The sequence below is a fragment of the Felis catus genome, chromosome B3, assembly GCF_018350175.1.
Source record: "Felis catus isolate Fca126 chromosome B3, F.catus_Fca126_mat1.0, whole genome shotgun sequence".
NCBI classification, from domain to species: Eukaryota; Metazoa; Chordata; class Mammalia; order Carnivora; family Felidae; genus Felis; species Felis catus.
This window is the reverse complement of record NC_058373.1, coordinates 125,547,521-125,563,284: the sequence shown is the minus strand read 5'-3', so window position 1 is coordinate 125,563,284 and position 15,764 is coordinate 125,547,521. Positions and strand designations below refer to the sequence as shown.

Genomic DNA, 15,764 nt, shown 5'->3' with positions numbered 1-15,764 from the left:
TTGCCAGTTGTTATGACTACAGAAATAGGTAAGTTATATGTAATAATCTGCAAACAGATTCTTTGCCATTAAAAGGATTTTCATACATAATTTTAAAAATAGTTTCTATTTATGGAATATGGATTATGTGCCAGGAATGTGCTAAACACACACACACACACACACACACACACACACACACAATCTCTAATTTTCACAATCTTAAAAATAGATATTGATCCCTCATTTTATGGATGCAGAAACAATTGCTAAAGAGATTAAATGGTTTGGCTGAACTAATACAACTCAAAAAGGTAGTGCTGGAATTCAACCCAACTCTGTCTTGTGGGCTCACCTGCCTGGTGCCATGAGAGGCCAGTGTTTATGAACGCAGTGGGTTGTGAGAAGCGGTTATAGAGACCCTTTTGCACAGCTGTTGCTGCCTCCTATGCGTTCCCCAGGAGGTAAGTGCAAATGTGCCTTATGAGCTCATCTTATTGGACAGCAATGACTTGTTTGGGGGTCCCACTCAACTGAGGCCCTCTTGGAAGCAGGAACCACGCCACGTTCTTCATTTTACATTTTCAGCATGCTGCCTGGCACATTGAAATTATACGGCGGATCTTTGTGGAAGAAATCAACTATTCTCATGTGGGTCTGTGAGACCCTTTTCCCCAGACCTGCTCTCCATTTACCTATGCCTAAGTGTGTTCGCCAATTGAACTGTAGCTTCATGATGGGAAGGAATTAAGAGGACACGTAGGATCAGCTCATGTGGAAGGACGCCTCTTTCCCCTGTCTTCAAAAAATGTTGGGCAGCTCTCTGGCGGTCTCCATTCATTTTGTTTTTCCTGTTCTGTTTTGGGGGATTGCTGTAACCTTTTAAATGTTTTTTAAAAATTAATGTACATGGTTGTGTGTGGGTATGGTGGGGGGTACTCTCTAAGTTGGGTGTCTCAGAATCTCACCTGTCTTATACTTTGTGCAGTCTCTTCCCTATTTAGTCACCACAGTGCAAAGATGGCGAGTTGGGGAAGGCTTTTCTGTGCTAGTGAAATAGGTTATTGTGGCTATTAAACCAAATGTGTGGAGCAGAATCTGAGAAAGAGTGGCAGAGTTTAAGATGCTGTGTTCCAAACAGAGAATCTAAACTAGATATTGTGGGACCACTTAACTTAAAAACTGTGGCCTCCTGGGGCACCTGGGTGGCTCAGTCAGTTGGGGGTCCAACTTGGGCTCAGATCATGATCTTGTGGTCTGTGAGTTTCCAGCCCTGCGTTGGGCTCTATACTGACAGCTCAGAGCTTGGAGCCTGCTTCAGATTCTGTGTCTCCCTCTCTCTCTGTTCCTCCGCTGCTTGCACTCTGTGTCTCTCTGTCTTTCAAAAATAAATAGACATTTAAAAAAATTAAAAAAACAAACGTGGTCTCCAATCAAATTCTACAAGTCATTTGTAGAATTGCTAATGCGTCAATCCTAAAGAGGAAGTGACAGCTGAAATGCCTTTTATTGATTATCTTCTGTGGTGTTCTTTTCAGTCTTATGATTTTCCTTTTATAGATGAGGACACCAATGCCCAGAGCCACACATTAGTTAAGTGACAAAATTGAGATTGACACCGAGGCTTGTCAACACTCTGCAGCTGTATCCCTCTTGTGGCTAAGCTCATTGGAAGGACCACTTCTCTGTACCCAGTCCCAGAAGGCAGAGTTTAAGATGTTCTGTTCTTTCAGTTCTAAATAGGTGATCAATATTGGGGATTTGTGACCACTTAGAATCCAGAGGGGCCATGAATTTGGAGGATAGGTATTTATTGTCTTTCACCTATAGGGAAGTTAGTACAATGAGCATTTCCCTCAATTATGGATGCAGGCAACAAACCCCAGTGGTACTAGAAGTACCTCCCACTTAATCATCAACAGAAATCACAGGTGTTTCCATATCACATTATCATTGTGACAGATATCTCAAAGGATCACTCATCTCATTGCTCCTTGGGAATCATGGTAGTTATTGGTTATATTACTGGTAGTGCTAACATACTGCAGTAATCTGGGTGGCGTATATGGTGGTCTGGTCTAGGGGACTGGATTAGATTAGAGGAAACTGAACAGATTCAAAAGACATTTAGTATTTAGAATGGATGGAACCCCAATCATACTGTTTCTCTCATTATGCTTCAAAATGTTCCATTTCTTTTTTTAATGTTTATTTTTATTTATTTATTTATTTATTTATTTATTTATTTATTTATTTATTTATTTATTTTGAGAGAGAGGACAGAGAAAGAGGGAGACACAGAATCTGAAGCAGGCTCCACCCTTTGAGCTGTCAGCACAGAGCCTGACATGGGGCTTGAACCCACAAACCATGAGATCATGACCTGAGTCATGATTAATCAGACAATTAACCAACTGAGCCACCCAGGTGCCCCAAAATGTTCCATTTCTATTCCTCTACTTACTCCTGCTTTTTACCCTGAGTAACTCCTTTTTTTCCCCCCATATGACAAAGTCTTACTGATTGTTTAAGACAAAATTCAAAAGAAGTTTTCTCATGCAGAATCCTTACTTTGTGCCGTGTATGTTCCTAAAGATGGGGCATTCCTGAGTGAGCTACCCTGAGAAAGTTCTCTCCCCAGCTTTACTCTAGGTCATAGTACCTGTTCCAGCTCTTCTATTTTTGTCAGGAGAGGTCTTTGAGTGGTTCATTCATTTCCCGACGATACTCAGGTCCTTGAGGGCAGCAACACCGATATTTTCCTACTTGGATTGTTCCAACAGTCTGGTCTCCAGTACAGTGTCTGGAACTAATGAGGTGTCCAGTGGATGTTTTTAGTCACATCTCTTGTTGCCAGATTGCATCAATGTTATATCCTTGCCTCCCACCTCAGAAAAAAGAAAAATTTGCTTCCAGGTACCTTGGTCGCAAGTATACTCATCTAGAAAGAGAATTTGGAAAAATAGAAATGAGTTTATCTGGTCATAATTTTTAATTATCTTATGGAATATTTTAAATGTATGTCATCAGATTCCATTTAAGATGTTATATTCCACTTTAAGTAGCTCCCCGGGTGAGTGGTATAATATCACTGGTGTAAATGAGATTAGGGCTTGCTCACTGAGGCTCTTGTGCAAAGCACTCAGTACCCAGCAAAGTCAGGCTCCAAAAAGAATCATGAGCTGTGCTTTTTTCAGGTAATAAAATGTTAACTCAAACTCAACAAAATATCAGTGGACGTAAAAAGCTCAAACCACAGTGCTAGTATGCCATGCCCTCTCAAGTGTTGTCATTAGCCCAGAAGCTTCTGGAAATAGACGGCTTCGTATTTTGTCTGGGATCATAATGATTGGTTTGGATCCTTTAACTATCATAGACCTTTAAAGTTAGAGGAAATTTAAGAGATCACTTAGTAGAATTTCTTCATTTTATGGGGGGGGGAAAGCCAAGGACTAAGTATTAGCAGCAGAGTCAGGCCTTATAATTCCTTGTCCCTTACCCACCCTTTGAATCATTTAAAACCCTAAGAGATTTTTGGCCAGGCACAACTGGCTATTCTTCATTTCAGTCCTCTCTAAACGTTTTTTCTTCTTTTTTCCCCCCTGAAATAAGCAATGGATCCTCTTTCTTGAGGGTTCAGTTCACTCATGAACAAGTTAAAAGCCCCTCAGATCCAAAGAATCATGTTGGGGTTTTTTTGTTTTTTTTCTTAATAATTTTGGCACCTTGATGAGACATGGCCATGGAAAGTCTCTTGACCCCCAAGCTAATGTATTTTAGATCACACATTTATTTTCCTGGTGCTGAAGTCTAGGTGGGACAAGGTCTGGGTCTTTGTAATTCTCTTTGGGGGCTCTTTTGCAGTGAGTGGCAGGCCATCTTATTGAAGATGTGCTAAAGTGCTTTTTTCCTAACAGATCTGTTCTCACCTTACCTGACTTTACCACAGTGGCATCTCTTCCTTCCATTTGCAAAGTCCTCAGAGCTTAGAAAGGCTCTTTATTAATGTTTTATTAACATAGGCTTTCTTCAGAAATGGGAGTTAACTTTTCATGCTTCTTTCAAGGGAGAAAATGAATTCTCAGCTTAAGTGAGGAAATAGATTATGGATCAAGTGAGGAAATGGATTATGCTATTTCCTCTAAAAGGGCAGCTGTCTTTGGCAGGAGTCACATCTGCCATGAGCCTCAAGAACAAATTCATGTCACCATCTTACAGTTCATCTAGAAACAGAGAGAAGTGCTAGACACAGGGTTATAAATGTCAACAAGATGTTAGCCCTTCAAAGTGGAAGCACCAAGGGTGTTCATCAGCTCTTTTACTGTGAAATGGACAACTTATGTGGAGTGCTAATTGTATTTGTTTACTAGGGCGGCCATAGGCTGAATGGCTTAAACCACAGAAATTTATTTCCTCATAATTCTGAAGGCCATAAGTCTGAGATCAAGACATTAGTAGAGTTGGTTTCTTCTGAAGTCTCTGCCCTATGTATTCAAATGGTATTGTCTCTAGGTGTGTCTGTGTCCTGATCTCTTCTTCTTACAAGGATGGTCATACTGGATTAGGGCCCACCCTTGAGACCTCACTTTAATTTAACAATCTCTTTAAAGACCCTATCTCCAAATACAACCACATGCTGAGGTACTAGGGGGTTAACATTTCAACGTATGAATTTGGGGACACACAGTTCAGCCCATAACATGATGTAAACACAACTTAAAAGTCTTCTCCCTTCCCTGCCCAAGATATGCAGATTGACACTATACACTCGTCATCTATAGTCTTTCTGGAACCATCATTAGCAGTGTGACTTGCTATAGAAACTGGAATCTGCATCTGATGCTCCACTTAGAGCCTACTTCCCACAGCTATACTAAGGGGAAAGGAATTGCTTATGCTTAATAAATCCCTCGCTCAGCCTTTTCACCTGCTTATCTACAGAATGGCTTGGTGGGTCCTGCTAGACTCGTTGGCTTACATGCTAGTTCAAAAGTAAATATGTTAGTTCATAAAAGAAGAAATGCAAAGAAGTGATATAAAGAGCTGATTAATCCCTATTCAGTTGTACAGATGAAACAAGAATATCTGTTAGCTTGGTAAAGTGTAAATGATTGAAAGCATTCTTGTGTTGGGAGTGGAGAATTGTGACTTTGCATGCCTGGAGTGTGGAAAGACCTTTCTAACCCTTAGTATTAATTTAAATGTCACAGTCTGTAACTGTTATTTTGTCCCTAGAAAATAACTAGACATGTACCTGAGTATGCCATGCAGCACTGTTTATATTAGTAAAAGCAAACAAAACCCAAATATCCAACCAAGTAATCAAGTAAAATGGAATGCTATGCAGTCAGGGAAAGTGATCCAATTATATTGTTAATTGAAAAAGAGAGGTTGAAGGGGTGCCTGGGTGGCACGACTCTTGGTTTTGGCTCAGGTCGTGATCTCATGGTTTGTGAATTCAAGCCCTACGTCGGACTCTGTGCTGACAACTTGGAGCCTGCTTGGGATTCTCTGTCTCCCTTTCTCTCTGCCCCTCCCCACTTCTCTCTCTCAAAATAAATAAACATTAAAAAAAAAGAAAAAGGTTAGAGGATAGAATATATAATCATTTTGCTATATTGGCCTCTATATACTTTTGCTGTATTCGTCTGTGTGTGCATGTGTGTGCGTGTGTGTGTGTGTGTGTGTATCTAAGTATATAGAAAAAAGTTTGGCAAGATATATCCCAAACTGATAATATTGATTATCTCAGGGACTTTCCTTACTATATTTCTGCAAATCTGAATTATGTATAATATTCCAGATCACTCTAAAAATCAGAAAAAATAAAAAATGAAAAATGAATTTAGAAAATTAAATATGTTACAGAAGCTGTTTTGAAAGTTTTTATATGATAGATGTGTCTGTTTGGGGCAGGCTTATTTGTTGGGGGAGAGTATTGAGTGCTGGCCTCTTTGCTTTAGAGGGGGGTGGCTAGTATTTCAGATACTGCAGTCATGTACTTGTGTTTAAGTTTTCACTGATGTAATGCTAGTTGTTTATTCTTGGCAGGAGGTAGTTACAGTGTAATGGAAAGCTGTCGTTCTCTGGGTTTGATAGACCAAACACCATCTCCGCTACTCTCCTGCTCTTTGATATTCAGCAAATTATTTTCTTTTTAAATTTTTTTTATTGTTTATTATTTTTGAGAGAGAGAGACAGACAGGGAGAGAGCAAGCAGGGAAGGGGCAGAGAGAGAGGGAGGCATACAATCGGAAGCAGGCTCCAGGTTCTGAGCACTCAGGACAGAGCCTGACGCGGGGCTTGAACTCACAGACCGCGAGATTATGACCTGAGCTATAGTCGGCCACCCAACCAACTGAGCCACCCAGGTGCCCCGTCAGCAAATTATTTAATCACACTGACTTTTAGTGTCTCAGCTGCGGAATGGAAATAATAATGGTAATACTGACCTTGCAAGCTTGTTCTGAGGGTTAAATGAGACCAGGTCCATAAAGTTCCTGGAATATGGTAAGGAGTTGCCATTATGATGATGGCAATATAATGTAGTTTTTAGAATTCCTCCTATTTAAGAGCTAGCATCCAGTCGGTGGTAAGAAAATTTCTTAAAGTTGTAGAAAAACAGCTAAATCAAGCCCCAAATATGTTCTATTTTATGTCTGGCTAGTTTTTATAAACCACCTTTACAGAAAGGCAGTTTCTTTTATTCTCTCAGATCTCATTGGCTGAAGGGTGGGCTCACTCAACATGCCTGTGAAACTACTCGTGTCTGCCTTTTTTCTGCAGAAGTGAGATCCGGAGGAAAAGCTTTCCTGAGAAGAGGTGGGAGGGAGGACAGCGGGGGTTTCGGGAGCAGCTGCCAGGTTTACTTGCATGCCCCGCCTGCTCACCCTCCCCCCCCTCCGCCCCACCACCCCCGACTTCAGGATTGGCTTGTTTTGTACAAATTGGTTGCCTCAAGCAACACGTTATTAGTTTGAGCCAGAATGTATCCCGGGAGACTTACTGTTTTCCCTTTGCCAAGTAATTGTCCTTTTCCTGCAGAGGATGCTGGGATTGTGGGGGCATTTTCCACTTTGGCATATTTCAGTCCAGTTCCCCCCTTTTCACTGAGTGTTTGCTATTTGCAAGGCACTTTGCCATTTCACTGCGTTTAGAAATCAACCAGTTGTGAGCTGTTAATATTTATTTTCAAACTCCTGAATATTTTCCCCCTCCTTCCTTAAACATCCCAGTACTGGTGTCTAAGGAAAGAAGATGCTATTCCTGGTGAAAATATTCACCATCCCTCTCTCTGATGTAGCACCCCCCCCCCCCCCGCCCCGCATATACACTCCTGCAGAATGATATTCTATTCCTGCCCCATTGACATCAGGCTTGGCTGGTGAAATGCAGGTGGACGTGATACTTCAGGCACAGAGTTCCGTGTGCTTCCAACACCACTCCTTTTCCCTTTGTCAGAGCCCCCACATGTCACCCTCAGGCAGACCCTGGCTTGGACCCTGTTTTGGTGTTCCTCTGGCTTCACTGGTCCTCACTTCCCATCTTCCAGAGCACAGTCCCTGTACCCAGGACTCCAGGACCCTCTTCCTACACAGCCACAGGCCTGCTCCCTGGCTTCGTCCTGGACTTGTGCACCCAGGCACAGCCCACACTGCTGGTGTGTGCAGCCCCAGGCAGACGGGCTGAGAATGGAGCTTGAGTGTGGGGCCAGGGGGAGCCTCCCCAGTGCAGGCTGGGGTGGGCTGGGCTGGAGGAGAAGGAAGGGGGCAAGCCTCAGGCAGGGCCACTTCCTCCTACACAGTGATGTTTCTGTGTGGAGCCCCAAGGGGCCCAACAAGCTGCCATTCCATCTTGGCCTTCTGGTTTGTTATGAACACATACTCATCGAGGAGGATAGGATACACTTCATTTAATAGGTTTTAGCTTGGTCTGTACTTTTAAATACTGAGACCTATGTTAGCCAGCATCTGAATCCTTAGGGCAGTGCCCACCAATGCTTGGGGGTGAGTCTGATGGTCTAGACAGGGGCCGCTCTTCCGGCCTGGGCCTTGGAATGATGTGCGACAGAGCCATGGCGGATTCTTGACAGATGTGAGATGTAAATCGTGTAATAAGCCATTGAGATTCTGGGCTAATCTGTTAACTGTGGCATCGTTTAGATTAAGGTCACTAATTCCAAAATGAAGACGTGACATTCGTTGAAGTCGTCCTACTTTACCCACTTCAAATAGGATATTGGCACAACTTTTTGTTATGTGCATGGTAGCACTACCCAGGAGAGTCTGAAACAAATCCCAGGAGTTGACTGGAGTTCTTGAGTGGGCGCGTACAGGCCCCATACTGCTGTGATCCCTCTGTTGCTGCTGGTGAATTGTTAGCATTCAGTGACATTTCAGGTCCTTTTTCCAGTAGTGATGGTTTCAATTATCGATACATCTGTCTTTTGTCACTTCCCTTGTGACCTTCCAGAAATCAAATTCAGGTTCAGATTTTGGGGGGAAACTCATAAAATGAGAAAATACAAATGAAGCTCCTAATATGAAGAATAGTGGGTAGTAGGAGTGCCTGGGCAGCTCAGTCGATTAAGCATCTGCCTCTTGGTTTCAGCGCAGGTCATGATCTCGCAGTTTCATGGGTTCAAGCTCCATGTCAGGCTCTGTGCTGACAATAGGGCCTGCTTGGGATTCTCTCTCTTCCTCTCTCTCTGCCCACCCCCCCCCCAACTTGCGCTGTCTCTGTCTCTCTCAAAATAAACAAACACTTGAAAAAAATTTTTTAACAACAACAAAAAAAAGAATAGTGGATAGTATTTTTATTTTTTTTAAATGTATCCATTATCTATGAATTTACATTTGAATGTATCTACCCACGTGTCTCCCGTCTTGTACCAAAAAGAATGGTCCCCATGAATGGTCTTCAGATTCTGTCTTCTCATATCATATCAAGTATGAGGCACTTACTAGAGCTAAGGGTGAGGTCTTTCTGGCTTGGAACAAAGAAAAGTCACCTGGACCTCACTGGAAGTAAAACCATAAACTAGGCCTCAGGAAATCAAATAGAGATATTCATAATAGCAGTTACGGTAATTATATTGTAGGTGAAAGGTACGCTTATTTTCAAAAAGCTTTCACATACATAATTTTATTTATTATTTATTATAGCCTGTGAGATAAGCAGAAAAACCTTCTCCCTTTTCACAGAGGAGGAAACTAAGGCCTATTAAGTTTCAATGGTTTGCTCTCTGTTCTGCTACCAATATTAATGTTGGTATTAGGAATATTAATACACTGATTAATTTATTAATATGTACTATATAACACACTATACTAATGATACACTTTACATTATACTTTATAGGTTTAATAGACTGTATATTATGTTGCTAACTATTAATTATTATTATTTATATAATGTCCTTGTCTAGGAGACTAACCACTCTAACAAGTCCAAGATTTCAGTGTTTCTATATGGTTCCAAGTTTATTTCTCATTCATACCACTGTGAATGCAGGGTGGGGACAGGGTTCCATGCTCCAGAGTGCAGGGACCCAAGCTACGATGTGTCCTCAGAGTCTCCTCCAGTCAGGTAGTGGATGGGAGGGGAAGGAGAACATCGTATTGGCAGAACTCAGGGCCTGGCCACGCCTTATAGCCAGAGAGGCTGGAAAATGTGGCCTAAGTATGTGGCCAGAAAGCAGAGAACACCAATATTTATGAACATGACAAGTCTATGCCACAAAAGTTAAGAAATTCATATGATTACAGGGCCCCTGTTTAAACTCTACACCATTATATTTTCCCCCAGCTTTACTGAAGTGTAATAGACATAGACTATATTATGAATATTTATAATGTACAGCGTGATGTGCTTTGACACACATATACATCTGTGAAGTCATCACCATAATGAGGATAATGAGCATATCTGAGGAACACCCAATAGTTCCTCGTGTCCATTTGTAACCCTCCCTTTCTCACTGTCCCCCCACCTCCCGCCCCAGGTACCCACTCTCTGCTTATGCAGATTTGTTTGCACTTTCAAGAATTTATAGAAATGGAATTATACAGTAGCCTCTCTAATTTGGGTTCTTTCACTCAGCATAATTATTTGGAGACTCATCCATGTTGCATGTATCAGTAATTCATTGTTTTCTATTGATGAGTAGTGTTCCATTGTATTGGTGTGTTGCAATCTGTTTTATTTAAAACAAACAAATGCAACTTTTCAGTGTCAAAGGACCTGTAAGTCATTCCTTTTTGACTTGTCAGAAAGAACAGCCCCGGTGTCTCACACATAACCCCACTCACAAGACAAGGAGGAGTACATTGAACAGGTGCTGTGCTTTTCTTGTGTTTGAACTTCAGGTCAGGTAGATTATTAATCAAGATCTGACAACCTAATGTAGACCTAGCGTTGTGCCCTGTGGCCTTGGAAATACAAGAGAAATAAGACCACTAATCCCAGAATTTGATAGTCTGAGATCTGAACTGTCATTTGCTTGTCCCCTGGTCCTGGAGTCGCAGCCTGTTTCATCCCAGGGTGGCATGGTGCTGCCCATGTCCCTCCTGTGTTTACAAACCTTCCGTGATTTCCCCTGCCCAAACTTTGACCTCCTTACCTCAACATCCACGAGTCACACTCAGGTGTAACCTTCCCTAGCCTGTTTCTCACCTATAACATGAGGCTGACAATGTGTATCAGGAAGTATTTACTAAGAAATATATTGAAATAAATAAAAATTAAGTGAAATATTACAAAGTATCTATCCCCATGCCTAGTGGATAGTACATGTTCAAAAATTACATGTCTCCTTACCTTCTGCCATTTCTTGCCCACTCCCTCTTCCCTCAATTCTGGCCATGTCTTACCTTTCCAGTATGATTTTTAACCATTTCCCTCTATCAAATGTGCTCTCCATCCAAACCAAACTTTTTTGTTCTCCACACATACACCTTTTGCTTTCCTCCCTTTGGACTTTGCTTTGCAGTGTTCCTTTGCCACGAGTACAAATGGTGTTTCTCTATTAAGGTCCAGCCCAAGTGCCTACTCCTCTGGGAAGCCACCTTGGATTCCTTGTCATGCGCCCCAGAGATGCACCAACACCCCAAGGTAGGAGTCACTTCTCAGTAGCTCCACTGTGTCCCTACCAACTTCTTGTTTATCATATTCATCCCAGACTGGCCCACTTGGTGTTCTGTGCCTCTAGGCTCTTTCCCTTGCTGTTCCCTCTGTCTGCAAGGCTGTTCTTCAATAATTTCACACATCTTGCTCTCTTATTCCATTCAGGTCTCTGCTCGTTTACCACCTCCTTGGATCACCCCATCTAACACAGAGTCACCTGCACCCAATTTACTGTCTCCTTACCTGCTTGTGTTTCTCCATTGCACTTAACCCCACCTGAGGATATTTGCCTGTTTCTGATTGTCGTGCCCACATGAACTCTGTGTGTGCAGAGACTTTGTGATGTTGTTGATGTATCACCAGTGCCTGGCACATAGCGGATGCTTGATAATTATGTGCTGACCAAGTGAATATTCGCCACCCGATTATACTGTAGTCTCTATCAGATGTGCCCTGGGGGTAAGAGCAATGTCAATGTCTGATTCCTTATTAGATCACCTCAAACACATTGCCTAGAATAGTATCAGTAAACATTTCACCGAGAGACAAGTCAACAGTGAGGAGAAAACTCCCCAAGGTCCACGTGACTCAATTGCAGCTTTGGCCAAAGCTTATTGAGTACCTACCATTTGCCAGGCACCATCAGCTACTTTGATGTATGCTGTCTCAGCTGAAGCTCACAGAAGTTCTCACATCCTCACACTAATATTCTAGTTAGAATCTTGGGAAGGTTCCATGACCTCTTCTACCTCCTTTCCTGTCACTGATGGAACCCTACCACCTCTTGGCCTGAAATCTTGCTCAGCCGTGCTGTTGCTGATCATGTATTAGAGGTCAGAACCCTCTGCCCTGCTCCTTTGGCTTCCGTTCATTTATTCACTCACTAATGCATACACTCACTCTACCCCAAGCTGTCTTGTAGTTATTGAACCCTAGCTGCTGGTGAGGAAATATTCCTGCCTTCTCTGCCTGTATAGTGTGTTCCTCATAATTCCTTGTCCTGAAGGAGTCTGGCTTCCCCTGCTCTCTCAGTGGCCTTAATTTCTCAAACCTTGGGAGGACTAGTGTAATGCCCACTCCCCTAAATTACTTTCGGTGCCACTGTTGAGCTGCCATCATTCCACACTTTTAGGTGAACCTCCAGTGCCCCACTTCTACCACTGTCTGCCCAGTTCATGCACGTCACACTGCTGATGTTGGCCCTTGACTTATGTCCTCTTAAGTCTATCTTTCCCTTAATGATATTTCCAGTACTCTGAGGTTGTGGTGTAGTGAAATGAGCATTTGGAGGGCTTGCTCTCCAGCTTAGCAGCGATAAGACTTTGGCAAATCACCTCACCTCTCCAAGTCTCCATGTCTTCATCGGGAACACAGCAATAGTGATACCCACTCTACCTGACTACCTCACAGGATTTGTTGAGAAATAAGGTGAAGTAGGCAATGTCAAGTTACCTTATAAACCAGGAACATTATATAGATGTCAGCTATTACTGGAACTTGTCCTCTCAGCTGTTCTACGACATGCCAAGCTTCGGATCTCATTTTCAGCTGGAACTTCTTGGGTGATTTCCTGGTTTCACTTGCTTTCCAACCCTGGCTGGACCCCAAGGGCAGTTTTTTTCTTCAATACTCTATGAGTAGCCTTAGAGTTCTCAGTCAGAGAACCCTGACCTGCCACCATACCCTTGGACAGTTGTCAGTCCTGGGTGACTCCTACCAGATATTCACAGTCTCTATGCTGCTAAGCTCTGCTAAAAACCAAAGTTTTGATTTGATCCTTTTGCCTCATCAAGAACCTAGCTCCTTCAAGCACCACCCCATTGCATATTGTGTATTTGTCTCTCTCCCACATCACTAAATTCTCTCTCCCCTAAATATGCTTCATTAATTCTTACTCTTAACAAAACAGTTTTTTCAATGTTGCCTTTTCTCATGTTGACATTTAAAAAAATTTTTTTTAACATTTATTTATTTTTGAGACAGAGAGAGACAGAGCATGAACAGGGGAGGGGCAGAGAGAGAGGGAGACACAGAATCTGAAACAGGCTCCAGGCTCTGAGCTGTCAGCACAGAGCCCGACGCGGGGCTCGAACTCACGGACCGTGAAATCATGACCTGAGCCGAAGTCAGACGCTCAACCGACCAAGCCACCCAGGCGCCCCTCATGTTGACGTTTTTTTGAAAGACCTTCATCAATTAGGTTTCAAGTTGTAGTGTAAATTTTGGCAGGACTGACTCCATAGTAAATCCAAGAATATTATTTATGAAGCTTGTGGAATGCACAGCCGTGGTTTGAAATCCTGGTCTCCCTCTAATTTAGATCTTTTTCCCCTCCCTCCATTCTGTCCTGTATCTCCCTTGTAGATGCAGGGTTTTTCATGTAGCCACAGGACTGATAGTCCAGCTGTGTCCATGGAACCAAAAGAAAGAACAGCTCTTGAGAGGTGAAACAGTGGCTTTTCTTCAACCAGCACCTTCTTCTGTTTCATCTGTCTCTCCAGACCGTCCCTGAACATCTTGTTAGATGGAAACGGCAGAAATGTTAGGGTGGGGAAGACATACTTGGTCAGTTTTGAGAGCATCATGATTAGGGTTTGTACTAAGATCTCTTGTTCCCTACTTTCTTCTTTTCTTTCTCTCAGTTCTTTCTTCCTATTTCCTTTCCTTTCCATTACCACAGAGAGCTGGTTCTTGGAGAGTATCTCTTGTCAGTCTTCATACAGGGAAAGGGTCACATTTTTAGTGCTGACTCTTGTAGTTAAAATTGGCAGCCAGTCTTTTGGGAAGGAAGGCATTCTTTCTTTCCAGTTTTATTGAAAAAAGTAGCTGACTTACATCACTGTATAAGTTTAAGGTGTACCATGGAATGATTTGATATACATATGTTGTGAAATGCCTACTACAATAAGTTCAGCTAATATCCATCTTCTCGTATAAAAGAAGAAAATTAAAAAAATTTCTCTTTGTGATGAGAATTCTTAGGATCTACTCTCTTTTTTTTTTTATTTATATATGAAATTTATTGTCAAATTGGTTTCCATACAACACCCAGTGCTCAGGATCTACTCTCTTAGTAACTTTTCTGTATATCTACAGTGGTGTTAACTATGCTCATCATGTTATACATTACATCCCTAGTACTTATTTTAATTTTTTTTTTTATTTTAGAGATAGAGTGTGTGTGTGCGCATGAGTGGAAGAGAGGGGCAGAGGGAGAGAAAGAGCGAACGTTAAGCAGGCTCCATGCTCATCACAGAGGCAGATGCAGGGCTAGATCCCACGATCCTGGGATCATGACCTAAGCTGAAATCAAGACTCGGACGTTTAACCAACTGAGCCATGCAGGCACCCCAGTACTTAATAATTTTATAAGTGAGATGGCTTGAAGGGGCAGTACATCTTTATTCAGGAGAGCAGCCTGGCTCCCCGTGGTGGCACACCAGTTGCTGTCAGGTGTTTCCAAACCTCCTGGTGTGTTTATTCTTCACTGCTCTTCCCCTGCTCTATCTCTGCCTTCCACTTGCCAGGGCTTCCTTGCACCAGCCTCACTTGTGGAAGTAACAACAGCCCACGTGCTTCAGATCCCTAAAGGAAGATCCCTTTTCTTCCAGATGCCCAGGAAAGGCATTTTGGAGACATTGGCAAAGAACTGGAAGCAGAAAGGGAGACAGATATGAAGAGCTTGCTTAAGGGCTAGAATTTTAGTTGTGGGCCCTCAGAAAAATAAAAGGTGGTTGTTTTCACTATTTTAGAGGTTCTAGAAACTTGGTCATGATTCTTACCTTAATTAATTCATGGCTGGATGATGAACTCAGCACGTTATCAAACTCCTTTGTTTTGAAAGCTGTATAATGGGTGGTGAGACTTGAATGGTGTCCTAATATTTAAGTAAATGAAGAGAAGGAAAAAAAACAGGGAGGAAAAATGAGCCATCTTTCAACAAATATATTATTTCACTTCTCTTTTATAGGTACTTGTTAGATTCAGCACTTCCAACAGTGAGGACGTGGGCATTGGTTTGGCCAGTTACTAATGCTCTGGAGGCAGCACGGTGACTTATGTAAGGCTGGTTTAATGGAGTCTTACCTGGCCTCTTATTATCAGGATTATCTTTAGCCTCATGGCCGTGCTTGAACCTTGACATCCATTCTGACTGGAGCTTGCTTGAGAGTAATGTGCACTGCAGGTGCCGTGTAGCATCTTTCCCACTGCAGAGACTGGCTTTAGAACACAAACTTTGACAAGCTCAGATTGCCGTCCGCTTCCAAGACGAAGGCAGAGAGGCAGTTTCAGAACAGGTGTGCAAACCAAGACCTTTTCTTTAGATAGGAATTGGGATATCACCTGGGATCCCAAACTGATCCTCTGCTCTTTGAATGACATACTTTCTGACAAAGATGAAAAATCTATCTATAGGATCCATCCAAACCTAGAAAATAAAAGCGTGTTGATACTAAGTAGTGCAATGCAGTGGAATTGGCAGAGCTGAGTATCACCAGGGACCTGAATCCCAAGTGCAGCTGAAGTTCTCACTCTGGTAGTCATTGCCTGAACACCTCTTGTTTTGAAGGAAGCACTTCCTAGAGAGGTAACCCGTGCTGTGTTCATATACCGTTGCAGTGGATGAGGTATCACTTTACCATCTACTCACTAGTCCTTTG

At 42.4% G+C, this 15,764-nt stretch overlaps 1 protein-coding gene and 1 long non-coding RNA gene across 7 annotated transcripts in view; one reads left to right on the top strand and one right to left on the bottom strand.

Annotated features, from left to right (window-relative positions):
* STON2 (stonin 2) overlaps positions 1 to 15,764 on the top strand; it is a 144,318-nt gene that overhangs the window by 67,197 nt on the left and 61,357 nt on the right. For 4 of the 6 annotated variants that reach the window (XM_045060332.1, XM_045060334.1, XM_045060333.1 and 1 more), the window contains one exon: positions 11,011 to 11,091. The exons of the other annotated variants lie outside the window; for them this stretch is intronic. In XM_045060332.1, coding sequence (XP_044916267.1) covers positions 11,011 to 11,091 — 81 coding nt within the window. The remainder of the gene's footprint in view (positions 1 to 11,010; positions 11,092 to 15,764) is intronic. 6 annotated transcript variants of the gene reach the window in all.
* LOC109500954 lies at positions 2,306 to 15,526 on the bottom strand. The gene is made up of 3 exons (XR_002158855.3): positions 15,190 to 15,526; positions 14,886 to 14,980; positions 2,306 to 2,920 (listed from the first exon to the last, which is right to left on the bottom strand). It is a non-coding gene; the product is annotated as an uncharacterized LOC109500954 (long non-coding RNA).